The 16021-nt window shown below is 40.7% G+C and overlaps 1 protein-coding gene across 3 annotated transcripts in view; it reads right to left on the reverse strand.

Moving 5' to 3' along the window:
• Nucleotides 1-16021, reverse strand: part of Fam168b (family with sequence similarity 168 member B) — a 31917-nt gene that overhangs the window by 13419 nt on the left and 2477 nt on the right. For 2 of the 3 annotated variants that reach the window (XM_074070444.1, XM_074070445.1), the window contains exons 2-3: nt 11814-11894; nt 3289-3372 (exon numbers count right to left, since the gene is read on the reverse strand). In XM_074070444.1, coding sequence (XP_073926545.1) covers nt 3289-3372; nt 11814-11883 — 154 coding nt within the window. In that variant the 5' untranslated portion in view covers nt 11884-11894. Of the gene's footprint in view, nt 1-3288; nt 3373-11813; nt 11895-14160; nt 14294-16021 lie in introns of all 3 variants that reach the window. The other variant, XM_074070443.1, reaches the window with a different exon arrangement.

The raw sequence follows: 16021 nt of genomic DNA on the forward strand, positions 1-16021 counted from the left end.
TGAACCTGTGGCCTTTTGTAAAATGGTAAAATGAGTTGGCAATCCTTGTAACACATGCTCATACTAACTTGTGCTCCTTGAAAAAAATAAGTGAAGGTGAGATAGCCTGTTTCCTTTGAAATTCTAGGAAAGTAACCTATTCTATTCTACAGCACGGCCACATGAAGCACTAATACACAAGAAATGAACTTAAATCTAACGTAGCACCACAAACAAAAATTAACCCCAAATAGACTGTAGGCCTAAATGTATAAGCTAATATTACAAAGTTTCTACAAGACAAAAGATCTTTATGACTTTAGGTTATACAGATTTCTCAGATAGGATACCAAAAGTATAATTTATTAAAAAAAGGATAAAGTGAACCTGATCAAATTTTTAAAAAATGCACTCTGAAATACACAACTAAGAAGGTGAAAAAAGCTGGGTGCAGTGGCTCATGCCTGAAATCTTAGCTACTCAGGAAGATCGCATTTGAAGCCACCCCAGGCAAATAGTTCTAGGAGACCCGATTTCAAAATACCCATCTCAAGGAATAGGCCCCGAGTTCAAATTCCAGTACCTACCCCCCCACACACACAAAAACATATAAAAATAAAGAAAATGAAAAGGAGCCACAGACTAGGAGAAAATCTCTGCAAATCATTTATTAGATAAAGATGTCTCAAAACTCAACAATAGAAAACAAACTCAGGCCCTGGGCAGGGTAGTATACCTGCAGTCCAGCTACCAGGGAGGCTAAGGCAGGAGGATCACTTGAGTCCAGGAGTGTGAGGTCAGCCTGGGCAGCCCATTTCTTTAAAAAAATAAATATATAAAAATAAAACCAAATACTACAGGCTCCTACCACCATTCCCAGCTCCAAAATTCTGACCTTACAGGTGGGTGGAGGGGAGGGAGAATGATGAAGGGGGTAAATCTAATTAAGATAATTGTAAGTACATATGTAAATGTCACACTGTATGCTCCCTGTGCAACTGTATTATGCTAATAAAGAAAAAAATTCTGCCCTTGTTGATTACTTGAATTTGGGTCAATTGCTTAATCTTTCTGATAAAATGGGAGGAACAGTATCAACTGACTTCAAAGGCACTAAGTAGCTCAGGTTGACCTCATACTGAAGATCCTCCTGCCTCAGCTTTCTGTGTGCTATCAATACCAACTTTAAGTGTGGTCATGAGGGCAGAAGTGAGGAAATGTATGAGAAAGCAGGCTCAGGCCAGGTCCTGGTAGCTCAGGACTGTAATTCTAGCTACTAGGGAGATGGTAGATAAGAAGGATTGAGGTTCAATGCCAGCTGATGCAAATAGCTTGTGAGACCTGCCGCCCATTTCCAAAATAACAAGAGCAAAATGGACTGGAGGTGTGGCTCAAAGCCTGCTTTGCAAGCTCAAAACCCCGAATACAAACCCCAGTCCCACCAAAAAAAAAAAAAAAAAAAATAAGCTCAGAACAAATGTATGGGCATCTGCCTATCAACTTACCACACTAAAAAAGAATTTAACAAACTCAGTAACTGGCACAGTAAAAGATGGACACAAACTCTACCAAAGACATACAGGTGGCAAATAAGCACGTAAGTGATCATTCACATTGTTAGTTATTATGAATGTTCAAGATAAATCACCATGACACTTCACTATACATCGACTAGGACAGCTTAAACTAAAGTCTGACCTTACCAGCATTGTGAGGACATGGGAGTAGAACTCTCACCCACTACTAAGGGAAACAGTACATCTACTTTAGAAGACAGTTTCAGTTTCTTACCCACCATGAAGCCTAGCCACTCCACTTCTCTGCACTTACTCAAAGAGAAATAAAAGTATATATCCACACAAAGGATACATTATGAGGATATAAGTATCTGTAATAATTTCTTTCAGCTACAAATAATGATCACTACCTGGAGATGGAAAAGCAAAGTGGTATTTCATAAAATGGAACACTACCTAATAAAAAGGAATCAAGAACTGATACGCACTACAACATGAAAGTCAAAGTAATTTTCCAAATTAAAAAAAAAAAATCAATCAAAAAAATAAAGAAGTATATTCTATATGATTCCATTTTCCTCCAAAAATTAGAAAATGCAAGCTCATCTATAGCAAGACAAAGCAGAACGTGATTTCTTGGAACCTGGGAGTTAGAAATGGGCAGAACAAAACTTTTGCCAATGAGGGGTGTGTCCACACCCAATTGTAATGGCAATATTCTTTACAGAATATGTTACTGAACAGCACACTTGAAGTTATGTGCAGTTTATGATGTCATATGTACATCAAGAGATCTGTTAAGGAAGAGTTAAATAACATAAAACATCACATAAAAGGAGACAGGTGGCAGGCCCCATGAAACCACCCAGTGGATAACAGCATGTCATAACTACTAACCCCAGGGAAGAGATATTCCACAACAGCCTCAAAGACAACCACAAAGGAGGAGAAGAAGTGTTTGGAAAAAGCTAAGCCAACAACTCAAAAAAACTGTTTCAGAGAGGAAGAACAGGTCCTGTGGCAAAAAGCTAAAGGTTTAGAGTTGAAACTCTTGGCTTGACTGTGTCTTTTAGTGATGGGAAACTACTAAGGAAAACTTCACGTAGGCACACTGCCCTAGTTTAATGGGGCAAGAGCAAGAATCCAGGATAGCAAGCCTTGAAGCAGAGACGATCAAGTCAAGGTTTTCCTCTGGGTGGAAACTAAGGACTGGAGATAGAAAGGAAGAGAAGAACAAAAGAGTGGAATATAAAGGCAAGGAATTCAAAAGAATCTTGAACACTGTCCCATCTGGAGAAATAAAATCCAAAAGAAGCCAACAACACAGGGTGCAGGCTCACAGGAGGAAATCCCATTAAATCAATAATTTTTTAAGACTCAAAACCAAAGCAATTGTACTTTCAAGTGATTTTTCAAATCTAAAAAATGTTCTCACACAGCACTTTACATTGAAAACAACATTTTCTTTTTGAAATATGACTACAGTGCTTAAGCGCTGTGGAGAAACCAATGGCAAGATGGTCTTCAGTTTCTAGTAGTTAGTCCTACTGCAAGAACAGGTGTGTGGTACAAAGTTAGCTGTAACAACCTACTGATTAGAATGAAGCATACAAGCTGAGAGGAGCTGAAAAATGCAGTATCTAAAGCTTTACATGCACTAAGAATTTAGCTCTTTTTTATACATACCAACATGCTAATTTTATAAACGAAGAAATACGCTTAAGCCCAAATCCTAATTCCACATCCCCTCCTTCTCAAAGCTTACCCCTTCACCTTCTCCCCCAGCACATACCTGTTTGGAAGGTAGGATTCGCTCCAGGGTACATGTTAGGAGAATAGGCAGGAGCTGCTGCTGCGTAGCCCATGGGGAAACCAGCTGAAGGAAACACACACAGCACAATGTGATGTTACCACTGAAGGAGTGATCTTACAACCACAGCTCCCACAAACCCATCCTTATCATCCACTATCTCCAAAACGCCACAGATTTATGGACTCCTACAGTAGTATATATGGCTAACAGATTGTCTTTATTCCTCAGAATTTTGACGAGTAATAGCCATAATCATGTCTTCTAAATCCACAATTAATTGCTCACAACTTTCTACAATTGGAACAATTATGCAGAAACTGAGAAGCCTGATGTCAAGAATAACTAATCTGGGCTGGGAGTGTGGCTCAAGTGGTAGAGCACCTGCCTAGCAAAGTGCAAGGCCCTAGTACTACATCAGGGAAAAAAAATAAATAAATAAAAGAGCTAACTCAAAGGGCTGGGTTGTTCATGAACATGCATGAGGTCCCTGGATTCAATTCCCATCACCAAAACAAAACTCTAAAAAATACCTAAATCATAATCACAATACAAAGGAAGGGAGGGAGGGACTGGAAGGAGAAAAGAAAAGGAAGACTCAAAGAACAAACCCAAGCTGGAGTCAGGAAACTGCAACGCTTCTGGCAGTTTCATTCTACACTCTAGTCACATCATTGATTACTTAGCAAGAGGAGGAAGAGTGCTAAGAGTATCACGGATCCTGTTTTACTCCCTCATTTGACTTCATTGCACAAAGTATGGAAAAACCAGTATTCAAAACAAGCTTGGACCCAAGAGCCTATTTTTGCTGTTTCCAGTGAGGAGCAGTAAAGCTATTTACACCAGTAAGCAGGTATTTTAAAACTGTACACTCAGGGAGTCCCCTGCTCAGTGACTCCAAAGACATAGCTACATTACTGTGTATTTTCATTTCTACTTATTTCTACTTATTTTTTTGTTGCTGTTCTTAGGCACTGTTTAAAACTTCTAAATTCATTTCAGCCTTCTTCACATTTTGCAGCTCTAACCCCAGCTTCCAAATTCATGATGGCTAAGTCATGAATCCAGGTTGGACTTCAGTCTTCCTACTAAAGAGGTCCTAACTAGTTCTACAGAAAGAGGAAAAATACAATGAGAATCCATACGTAAGCATGATAACCTTTACTAACACAAATGAGGATTCCAATAGGAGTAAACCACAGCCACTAATATTTCCTAATATGAACACACAGAAATATCAAATAAAAGTTTAGTATTATAGTCAAATCCTGCCAGCAGACGGAGCCTCAGTTACCTGCCCCACCCTCCTCAGAGCCCTAGGGCCTCCCCTGCTCCCTTTCTGCTTAACCCCCTGGGTCAACAGTGTAGAGCCATTCAGATGACAGCTGGGCATTAGGCATTCTTCTTTATACTCAGCACAGAAATAAGGAGATAAACCAAATTCACTAGACTTCACAACTGTCACAGCTCCTTATGACAAGCTGTACTTCTCTATTCCTTTCTTCCCTCACTAGTAAATAAAGTTGAGAAAAACACCTCTGTTAGGAGCTGGCCCAGTGGCTCACACCTGTAACCCTAGCTACTCAAGAGGCAAAGATCAGGAGGATCTGTTCAAAGCCATCCCCGGGCACACAGTGCCTGCCTAGCAAACATGAGGCCCTGAGCTCAAACCCAGTGTCGCCAAAAAAATTAAATAAAATAAAAAGAAACTGCTGGGGAGGCCCATAAAGGTGTTACTGAAAGGGCACTTGAATGAAGGTATTTAAGAAAATATTATGACCCCTTAAGGAACCCAGGTGGTAACAGTAACACAAAGAACCCCTGAGACGTGAATACTAGGGGCAGGGAACAGGGCTCTGGGATGACTTCCAAAGGGAAAGTCTTTGTAGATGGGTCTTTTTTGTTTTGTCTTGTTTGTGGTGCTGAGGGCAGAACTCAGGGTCTCTCAAATGCCTGGCAAGTGTTCTACCACTGAGCTATATACACCCCCAGCCCCTGGATGGGTTTTAAGGTTCTTCCCCCACCCCCCAGTACTGTGGTGTGAACTCAGGGCCTCACACTTACTAGGCAAACACTCTACCAGCTACTTAAAACCCAGTTTTAAGGTTCTGAATAAAGCTCCTTTCTTAAATCCCTGTAAGCCCCTCCACCCCACTCCCACCCCAGCCTGGATGCCCTGATCTGCTAGCTGACCTCCCCAAGTTTCTCAATGGGAACAGGAGTCAACACTCCCATGTCCCACAGGTATCTGTATAGGTTCCCAGTTCTCATCTCCTATAGGAGTCAATTGCTTCAAAGTTGATTTTCTTGGTCTTGAAACTGAGCCTCCTTTACCTAAGCAGAAGCTATTCCGTTGCCCTCCTGGATTCACTTCTCTGCTTACCATCTCTAGTCAGGCAGGAAACAAGTGTGCAGTATTTTTTATTTATTTATAATAAAAATTTATTTATAACAAAAATGTTTTATTAACTTTACACATTTTGGACAACAGGGCAGATTCCACTTGAAACAGACCTAATGTGGCCAGGAAAGATCAGGGCAGTGGTTTCCATCAGTGATCTGGGGGCTGACTCACAGAAGCCCAAATATAAGGAAGGCCAAGCAGACTCAGCCACAGAAGCTGCCTGGACATATCTTAGATACGAGGGAAACAATTTTTCTTTAATGGTTTCATGATTTTAAAAGTTTGAAACATCACTGAACTGTATCTTATTCTGTGGAACTCTTCAATAATTCCCACAAAATCCAAATTTCCTCATCTTTCCCCATGAATTCTCAGGGGACTATCTACTCTGTTTAAGGGTCCTTGAAAAAATACTGTTGTGTTTGCTTGGGCCTTCCCATCTCAACCTGTAACAGTCAGTTAACATGCTCTAAAATCAAACAAAAAACACATACAACATGTATTTAAAAACAGGTTAGTGAACCACTGGCAATAGGATGTCTCTGGTATGGAGGCAAACTCACCCAATCTGGAGAGCTTATTCCATGCCATCGTCTCTCCCTATCTCCTCAGCCACATCCCAACCTCTCTGCCATGACCCTGACTTGGCTGAACATAGCTCACTCTAACAGTTTCCTACTGGGCTACACAAAAACCCCACAGGAGGTTTCATGAAAGGTCCCCACCAGCACATTTCTTTAGTTGGTCCAGGGTGTAGCACCCCTCTTTTCTTACTCTTAGCCCGTCTAGTTCATCTAACAAGCTTCCAAACAACTCCCAACCATCCTCCAGGCTGCAGCATGGTCTTCCTAACAAAAACATACCTCCCAATCCAGTGGACCCCAGTGGGATTGTTTCCTTCAGCATCTACTAGCTCCTTTCTGGCATACAGAGGCTGGAGAGGCCAGACTCCCCACAGCAAGGGGTCACAGTGATCCTGCACACTAATCACTTTTCTGAGTCTAGTCACGTCATGAAAATCACTTCAGTAAAAAGACAAATATTTACAAATTATTTAGACAAAAGGCTCACACACTTTATATGCAACTTTTAAAATGAGAAGAACTCAATAGGAAATTAAAACTTCAATTTACATGGACAGATAGAACTGTAAACTACAACTACATTGGTAGTGGTTGTATCAGAATAGTAAAACCCACAAAGCTGGACAACACACTTATCAGCAAGGTTGTGGAAAAAACACTCCCAGCAGGACTTTATAGATGTGAACTCAGTGACTTAAAAACTGCACATACCATTTACTCTCTGACCTAGAAACCCCTTCCACTTGTAGGAATCCACCTTAAAGATAATTTCTACGCACACAATCAATGTAAGCACAAGGACAGTTAGTCTGCAGCATTGTGGGATCAGCAAACATTTCAAACAACCCCAACACTATCAAAAGGAAACTGGTTGAATAAACTGAAGAAATCCCACAAGATGGAGGGTTATACAGCAGAATCATGTAAAAGATTAAAAAAGAATGAGCCAAACTTGTCAACTGATATGGAAGTGATTCCTAGAATACACAGGTTGACAAAGCTGAGCTAGCAGCACCTGCACTGCTTCTCAAGAACGAACCTGCTGTTCAGCACTGAAGAGTGCATACGTGGGCCAACAGCCTCCAGAATGCCTCTAACTCAGGCTTCCTCCAACCCTTGCCCTAGGTCACTCGAAGGGGTGGTGGAGACTCCACAATTGAGCATCACAGTCTGAGGCTCTCCCTAATCCAATTCTGCTGCTTCCCACATAACATTCTGTTAAGTGTCATACTCCCAAAAATAGGTATGTGTTCCTAACTCCATCCCAGTGTCTACTACTTTCTGTGTATCAAAATTAGAATACATGAGCATACTGGCCTGAAATATTTGTCAATTCTCAGTATAGGTAAGAAGCTGAGACCATGCTCTTCCTAGACTCAAGGCTACTGCTAGGAAACAGAGAAACAAACATGGGTTTTGGTGCTCTTGCAGGGCTGCCATGATAAAACTGGACCTTTGAGATGTTTCAAAACCAACTGAAGTCCCCTTTAAGATATGTGAAATTCCAAAGCTACCCCAGCGGAAGGCTGAAGAAAACCAAAAATTACTGAAGCGCAAGACAATTTCTTGTATAGGAATGGACTCTGCAGAGCAAGCCAGGCTGATGGAAACCCAGCACTCCAGGATGAGAGCTGAACAAAGAGAGCCTGACTTGCCCAAGCTGAAACACATCTAAGTTCAACTCCTAAGTGAAGATCAATCACCATGCTAGCTAGTTGGCAAAGGAAGACACCAAGAGGACCACCCATGATTTCTAATACAATGTTTGACAACCAATGAAAAACACTAGGCAGGCCAAGAGACAGGATCACTTGACTGAAACCAAAAGAAGACAAACTGACAGTAGAAACAAACATACAGGTGATCCAGAGACTGAAGTCAGCCAACAAGGTCTTTAAAATAACTGAGTGATATACTGAAGAAAACAGATGACAGAAATAGATGAAAAGACTTGATTCAAGCCAGGCATGGTGGTTCACACCTGTAATCCCAGCACTCAGGAGGCTGAGGCAGGAGGATCATGAGTTTGAGGCCAGCCTGGACTACATAATAAGGCCCTATCTCAAAAAAAAAAAAAAAGATTTGATTCAATTCATGGATTTTATAGAAAATTCAAGCATAATTAGAGTTAGTGAAATGGAAGAAAATCAGTAGAAGCTATCCATATTTAAGCTCAAAGAGAACAAAAATGGAAAATACAAAAACAAAAAAAGGTGCACTGATCTATTTGTTAATGGGAATCCCAGGAGAGAAATGAGAAGAAAGAGTATTTGAAAAGCTACTACTACAAGTGGGAGAAATCAAGCTAGAATCCAGATGCTCTCTAAATGTACAAAGAAAATTATGTCTAGTCCTATCATGGTAAAAACAAAGATACTAGGCCAGGCATGGTGGTATATGCTTGTGATCCCAGCTGTGGGAGGCAGAGAGATGGGTAGAGGCCAGCATGGGCAAGACTCTGTCTTAAAAAAACAAGCTGGGTATGGTGGCACACACTTTAATCTCAGCTACATGGGAGGCTGAGGTAGAAGGATCATGGTCTGATGTTGGCCCCAAGCAAAAAAGGCAAGATGCTATCTGAAAAATCAACTAAAGCCAAAAAGGGCAGTGAATGGGCCCTGGTAGACTGCTTCCAGAGCAAGTCCAAGGCTCTGAGACCAAACCCGGTACCATCCACCTTTCCCAAAAAGCTCTCTTTAACCAGGTGACCCAGCAAATGCAGATCTTTGTCAAGATTCTGACCAGCAACACCAACTATCTCAAGGTTGAGTCCAGTGACACCATGGAGAATATCAAACCCAAAATCCACTGAACACTGGTGGCTCCTGCCTATAATCCTAGCTACCTTGGGAGGATCATGGTTTAAGACCAGCCTGGGCAAAAAGTTTGTGAGACCCCCATCTCCAAAATAACCAGAGCAAAACTGACAGTAATTCAAATCTCCATACCTCCAAAAAATAAATAAATAAGCTAAAATCCCAGGCAAGGAGAACATCTCATCAGACCAACAGTGGCTGATCTTTGCAAGCAACCTGCCAGAGAATGACTTTTCTCAGACTACAACATCCAGAGAAAGTCCACCCTGCACCCAGTGCTGCACCTACACTTGTTAGGCATCATCTAGCCTTCCTGCTCCAGCTCACAAAGAGGTATAACTGTGACAAGATAATCTGCCACATGTGCTACACCAACTGCACCCCATGCAGCACTGTCAACTGCCAAAAAATGAAGTGTGGCCATACAAACAACCTGCACCTCAAGAAGGTCAAATGCAGCCCTCTGTCCCCAAGAGCAACCTCCACCCCGGACTCACAGTCTCGGGGCCTCAATAAAGACACCTCTCTGTTGAGGAGGGGGAAGTATTTTAAAAGCAACAGGGGGAATGGGGTAGAAGGGAAAAGGTAGAGAAGAGAAACATTTGAAGCAATAATTATTCTGACAAACCAAAAAAGAATAGGATTAATCTTCATGAAGTCTTAGAGAAAGTAACTGCCAACCTAAAAATTTAAATTCAAAGTTATAGGCAAAACAAAAATGTACTCTCAAAAGATACCACATCAGATCCCTGCAATCTCTAACTCTGGCCTTATTTAGAAATAGTCTCTGCAGATGTGATTAAGGATCCCGAGCTGAGACCATCCTGGACAATGCAGGTAGGGCTATGTCTTTAAAAAGAGTAGGTATCATCACTAAACTGTCTTTCACCTCTGAAGTGCTCTTCATTCTCTTTAAAATTATGAACCATCTATCCCTCTATCCCCACCCCCATCTTCCTGTTGTATTGAATTCTGGTTCTCTCTTAGCAGTGTTCTATCTGCAAACTAACCTGAATTTTGCCCAAATACCTTTCTTTCATATCTTTAAGTTCCAGTTTCTTTTTACCCCCAGCATCTGGTTCCTCTCATTTTTTATTCTTTCATTTACAATTATTCTAAACTTCTCTATGACATAGCTTCTACCTGCTGGCTCCATTCCAGTCTCTCTAGAGTAGTGACTTTTACCTGGCGATAGCACCCTGTGTTTTCTAACAATCTTGCATGTGAGCAGGCAGAACTTTCTGTGGGAAGTTCACACACCCTGGATTAAGGAGAATGCTTCCACAGCAGTTCTGCCTGGCTGTCAGGTGCTCCAGGGGTGATGTAGCCTGGTGACTCTATTAGTTTTTCAACTTCTGAACCCCCAGAAAGTACAAATGGCACAAATGAGTGCCCCAAAGGCTTAGGAAAGACTGCTCCCATCTCAGAACCCATGCAGACAACTTCCTCATGGGGCCAGTGAGTAGACTACATAGTCCACCACTTTCTTTTTTTTTTTTTGGTTTTTAAAATAACCTTTATTAAGTTAACATGTGCATTACAGGAAACAAACACATGAAGCAAAGAACAAAATCATCCATAGCCACAAGCAGTACAGTTGGACTGTCCTAAATCCTGTGTACACATAACGATCCATTTTAGGTAACTGAGATCGTATGGTCTGTATCATGCTTCTCCACACATTGTGAATACTCACCAACTCAATCCCAAAACTACATGAATATTTTGATAGCCAAGAATACACTACACCAACTCAATCTGTTAGGAAAAAATTATAATCCTGCCTTCCTTAGTCCACCACTTTCTAAAAGGATCACTCTACAACTCACACTGCCTGATGAGAGGGCCTCCTCCCGCTCCCTATCTCTCAAGGTCCCAACCTCCTGTTCTGTGTCAATGTGGGTTTTAAAACCCACAAACAGCAAATGCCTCTAGGACAGACACAACAGTCACAGCTCAATGGCCATGTGACCTGAGTTTGTATCACTTTCTTATTTGGCCCCAGATTTTTCTCTTCCCTCCTGCAAGCTGAATTACCTATTTGTAAAATGTAGTGCTCCATTTTCTTAGGGTTTTGTAGCAAGTTTTCTCTGTTATCATATTACCATATTATCAAAACTCACCTTGCTCAAAGATATCAATTAGGACAACCATTCGCTATTTCTGACCAACAAATTCTCCCAGTAATTTTTGATTTTTAGCCTCCCTCATAATTCCACTGGAGGAATGTGGCTCTGACCTAAGTTACTCAATAGGATTCCTCCATGGCCCAAGAGGATTGAACCCTGGTTCAATCAGGACAGACTTCAGGACTGGTGTGAATAGGGAACATGAAGCCCTGTTGGGCTTTCCTGAAGGGCAGAGATACAGAGGCTCTAGTCAAGGACTGCTTGGAGGGGCTGAACCTCACAGGCCATAATGGGGAAGAACAGAACCAGTGAGCAACACTAAGTCAATACTGAGGAAGTGAAGTTGAGGCCAGGAGGTACAAAAACTACATCCTAGTCCCTACTGTTGGAGCCACCAGGTCAAGCTCTGACCAAAGCTAATCTTGTTCCTTGATTTTTTTTTTTTCCCACTTCCACGTATCCTCTTCCTTATCTAAGCCACTTTGAGTTGGGTTCATCTTCTGTGTTTTTACTGACATGGAAATATACCAAATGTTCAAAGTTCAATAATGAAAACAAAATTCTACTTGCTTACCAGGATAACCGATTCCTTTGGCATTTGCATAAGGAACCCCAGAAGACCCAGGGCTATAAACAGGATTCATGATTTCAAGAACTAAAAGGAAGGAAGAAAAAAAATGATTTAGTCAAGTGCTTTTGTCCTCAGATCTTTCTCCAGCATCAGTCCTAAAAGAGCAGGTAGCAAAAGTGTTTCTCTAGCCTACTATAAACAACGTTCTTCAGGGCTGCTGGTGGTGTGGCTCAAGCAGTAAGAGTACCTGCCTAGCAAGTGTAAGGCCCTGAGTTCAAACTCCAGTAACACCAAATAACAACAACAACAACAAAACCAACGTACTTCATGAGAACAGAAAACGAACACCAAATGCCCAATGGGTACCCAACCAGGATGTTGTAATCTTTTCCTTACAACTCTCTTCAGTCTGTCAAAAGGTGAGAAGAAAGCATTCACTGCATCTCTACTTAAAACAAGAAAATTCTAAAAATAAACTAAGTGATCTTGTAATAAAAAAATGGTTAAGTAAATCAAGAAATACAAAACATGAATTCTCTATCATACAGTTTCTTTTCAGAGTGTTTAAAGGGCTGGAGATGTGCCTCAGTGACACAACCACTGTCTTGCATGCACACAGCCCTGAATTCAGTTCCCAGAACAACAACAAAAAGTGTTTAAAAGCATAAAAATGAGACAATGTTAAGTGGAAAAATGTAGGGTACAATGCAATATGATCCGCAATTCACATCTACTTATGGAGACCTTCCCTTCCAGTACAGAAAAACACAAAAATAGAAACGGTGATTACCTCTGCATATGATGGGTTTAGTGTTCCTTTGCGCTTTTCTGTATTTTTTTTGGGGGGGGTGCAGCAATGGGGTTTGAACTCAGGACCTCATGCTTGCTAGACAGGCACTCTCCCAATTGAGCCACTCTACCAACTTTTTTGTGTTGGTATTTTTCAACTATTTGCCCAGACTGGCTTCAAACCGCAATCCTCCAAATCTGTCTACCAAGTAGCTAGGATTACAGCAGTGAGCCACTGGAGCCTCACTTTTCTGAGTATCTTAAAGAACTTCTGTTATTTTTCGTATTTTTTTCCCTAAAAAAGACAAATTAGCTACAGCCCAGGAACTGTATTAACACAGTCCATGTTCTATCACAAGCCAAGCTCAGAGAGACAAATATCACGTTTTCTCTCCTATTAGGAATCCAGACCTAAATAACAATGACATGATTATAAAAGGGAAGAAACTACTGGGAGGGGGACCAACAAGAGTGTGTAATGATAGACATATATTAAGTGTGTGTGTGTGTGTATGTGTGTGTGTGTGCATGAGAGTAGCATAATGAAACACACTAACAACAGTAAGAAAAAAAGGGGGAGGGAAAAAGGATAAGAAAGAATAATAGAGGGAATGCATTTGATCAAAATTCATTATATGGATGTATGGAAATATCTCAATGAAACCCCTGTGTACAATTAATATATGCTAACAAAAAAGAATTCTCCCTAGAAGGAGTAGTTCAAGTGGTAGAGAGAGCACCTACCTAGCAAGTCTGAGGCCCTGAGTTCAAGCCCTAGTACCAACCCCCCCACAAAAAAATTGAGAACTCCCAAGACAAAAATAAGCCCCCAAACTATCCTAACATTCACTAGTCTTTTTTTCCTGCAAAGTTCAAGAATTTGCACAACCATGATTCTACCCCTTCCCCAACCGAAATAAGATTCTCATTAGAATCTCCAGCAAGTTCTAAATTTTGTCACCCAGTATATTCTTAGAAAGTTTGAACTTTCACTATGCATCATCTGGTAAATCACTTACTGACTCAGTTAGTTGTAAGGATTAAGCGGATCTTTAAAATAAAGCCACTGGGAGCAAGGTAAGAGAATTCTGTACTCTCTTCAATTTTGCTGTGAACCTGGAACTGCTCTATAAAAAAATCTTTTTAAAATTAAAACACACACACACACACACACACACACAAAATATGCATCAATTTCCTTTAGTGCCCACCTTTTCCACATCTCCAAACAGAATTCAGTCCAGGCAAGCAGAAAGCATGCACCTCGTCATGTTTTCTGCAGTATCTTCAGCACCAGTAACAACATCTGGTACAAAACAGATACAACTACCTGCTCTCTTCCTAAAAATAGTATGCACTTCAGAACACTCTAGACATTGAATTCCATTACAAAGATAAAGTACAAAACAAACCACTTCAAATTTTCAGCTCACCTGACTCACCTAGAAAATTCACAACCACGCAGTCCAGTACACACAATATGCTAGCTTGTATCCTTAACCTCTGTAACAAATCCTGCTCTAAATTAAGAATAAATTGAATCAGGCAGGGTGTCTCAAACCTGTAAACCCAGCTACTGGGTAGTCATAGATCTGGAGGGTAGAGATTCAAGGCCAGCCCAGGCAGAAAGTTCCAGAGATCCCATATCAATCAACAGCTGGGAGCAGGGATGCATTCCAGTCATCCCCAACTACCTGGAGAAGCATAAAGAGGAGGAACATGGTCCAGTACAGCGTGGACATAAATCATAAAGACCTTATCTCAAAATTACCAATACATACACAAACAAAAGGGCTGGGGGCAAGTGCAAAGCCCTAAGTTAAATTCCAGTACCGGAAAAAAAAAAACAAAAAAACAACCACTACTGTTATATTACTGCACTATTCATAATAGCCCAAAATTGCAAACAATCCAGTGAAGCACTGAACTCAAAAGGCTCTCATTCCATAATGACCTCACTTACAGTCCAGACCACAAGTAATACAATCTGCTATACACTTGCTACAAAACAGTTTTATAGAACCACATTTCAATTCTAAATTCCATAACTTTCCAAGGATATGGAAGTTGCATTTCCACAGGCTAGCCTGAGTTCATAATACCTTCTGAATGTGCATGAAGAACTATCCAATAAAACACATACAGGACTCTTTTTTTCATAATGATTAATATCAACTTGAGGTATTTATTTAAAGTCTAATTTAGAATTATCAAACCCTACCTGCTTATTAACAGACTTGAAACCTGAATCCACTGACCAATTATTACCCAACTACTTAAAATTACGTACCAGCCTATGTGATGGAAATATGAATGACTATATCATCTATGATGTACTTCTGCAAAAAACCAGACCAGCATAAACTTGTAATTCCCAGTTTACAGGAAAAGCCAGGTTGGAGGAACACGGTAAATGGCACTATGAAACAACCAGGCAAATTCAAAAGGTAAGGCATTGTCAAGACACAAGATCCAGTTACTTCAATAAGGTGATGGTCTGAAAAAAGGTGTATATGAGGGGAGGGGGACTCTAGATTAAAACAGATTTAGACATAAAAGTCAATAGGTGGATTTTGTTTAGATTCTGACTTAGATTTAAAAAAACCTGTAAAAAATATTTTAATGATATTTGGGACACAACTGAATATGAGCTGGGTACTAGATGGCACTAAACAATTAAAGTTTGTTATGTGCTAACATTATTGTTACATTATGCTTAAATGTAAATGTGTAATTTTCAGAGATACACAAGAAAGTATATAAGGATTAATGATAACAGATGTCTGCTCGTTAGGGCAAATACAGCAAAATGCTAGTAAGCATTACAGAAAGATGTTGGGAACAGAGCTGCATACAATTGGGCTATACTTCTTAAATCTGTATAATGAAAAACTAAAGAAAAAACCCATCACCAATCTGCCTGGGATTCTAGTGCTACTGGACACCCAGCAACCACCAACTTCCTACTCTGACCTGTTACGGACCAAAGACCCCAAATCCTAAAGCTGGATCCACACGGTACCACTTTTTTAATTTTCCTGTTTGAAATGACCTAATTGTGGGAATTCCTATGGGAGGTTTAACACCTGCATCAGAACAGACAAGTCTCAGATTAACCCATAAAAGATGATGGTGGCCAGGTCAGGGCTCATGCTGGTGATCCCAACTACAAAGGAGGCCTAGGTAGGAGGGTAGGAAGAGAGCAATCTGATCCCTTCCCAACCAGGGAAGAGATCCTACCTTAAAAATAACTAAATCAAAAAGGGCTGGGGGTGTTGCTCAAGCGGTAAAGGGCCTGCCTAGCAAGTACCAGGTTAAGTTCAACCATCCCCCAACGATGATGGCAAAAATGCCTCAACTTTGTTTTTATTTCTATTTATTTATCTATTTATTTATCTATTGGCAACACTGGGGTTTGAACT

Source organism: Castor canadensis, chromosome 4 (genome assembly GCF_047511655.1).
Source record: "Castor canadensis chromosome 4, mCasCan1.hap1v2, whole genome shotgun sequence".
Classification (NCBI taxonomy): Eukaryota; Metazoa; Chordata; class Mammalia; order Rodentia; family Castoridae; genus Castor; species Castor canadensis.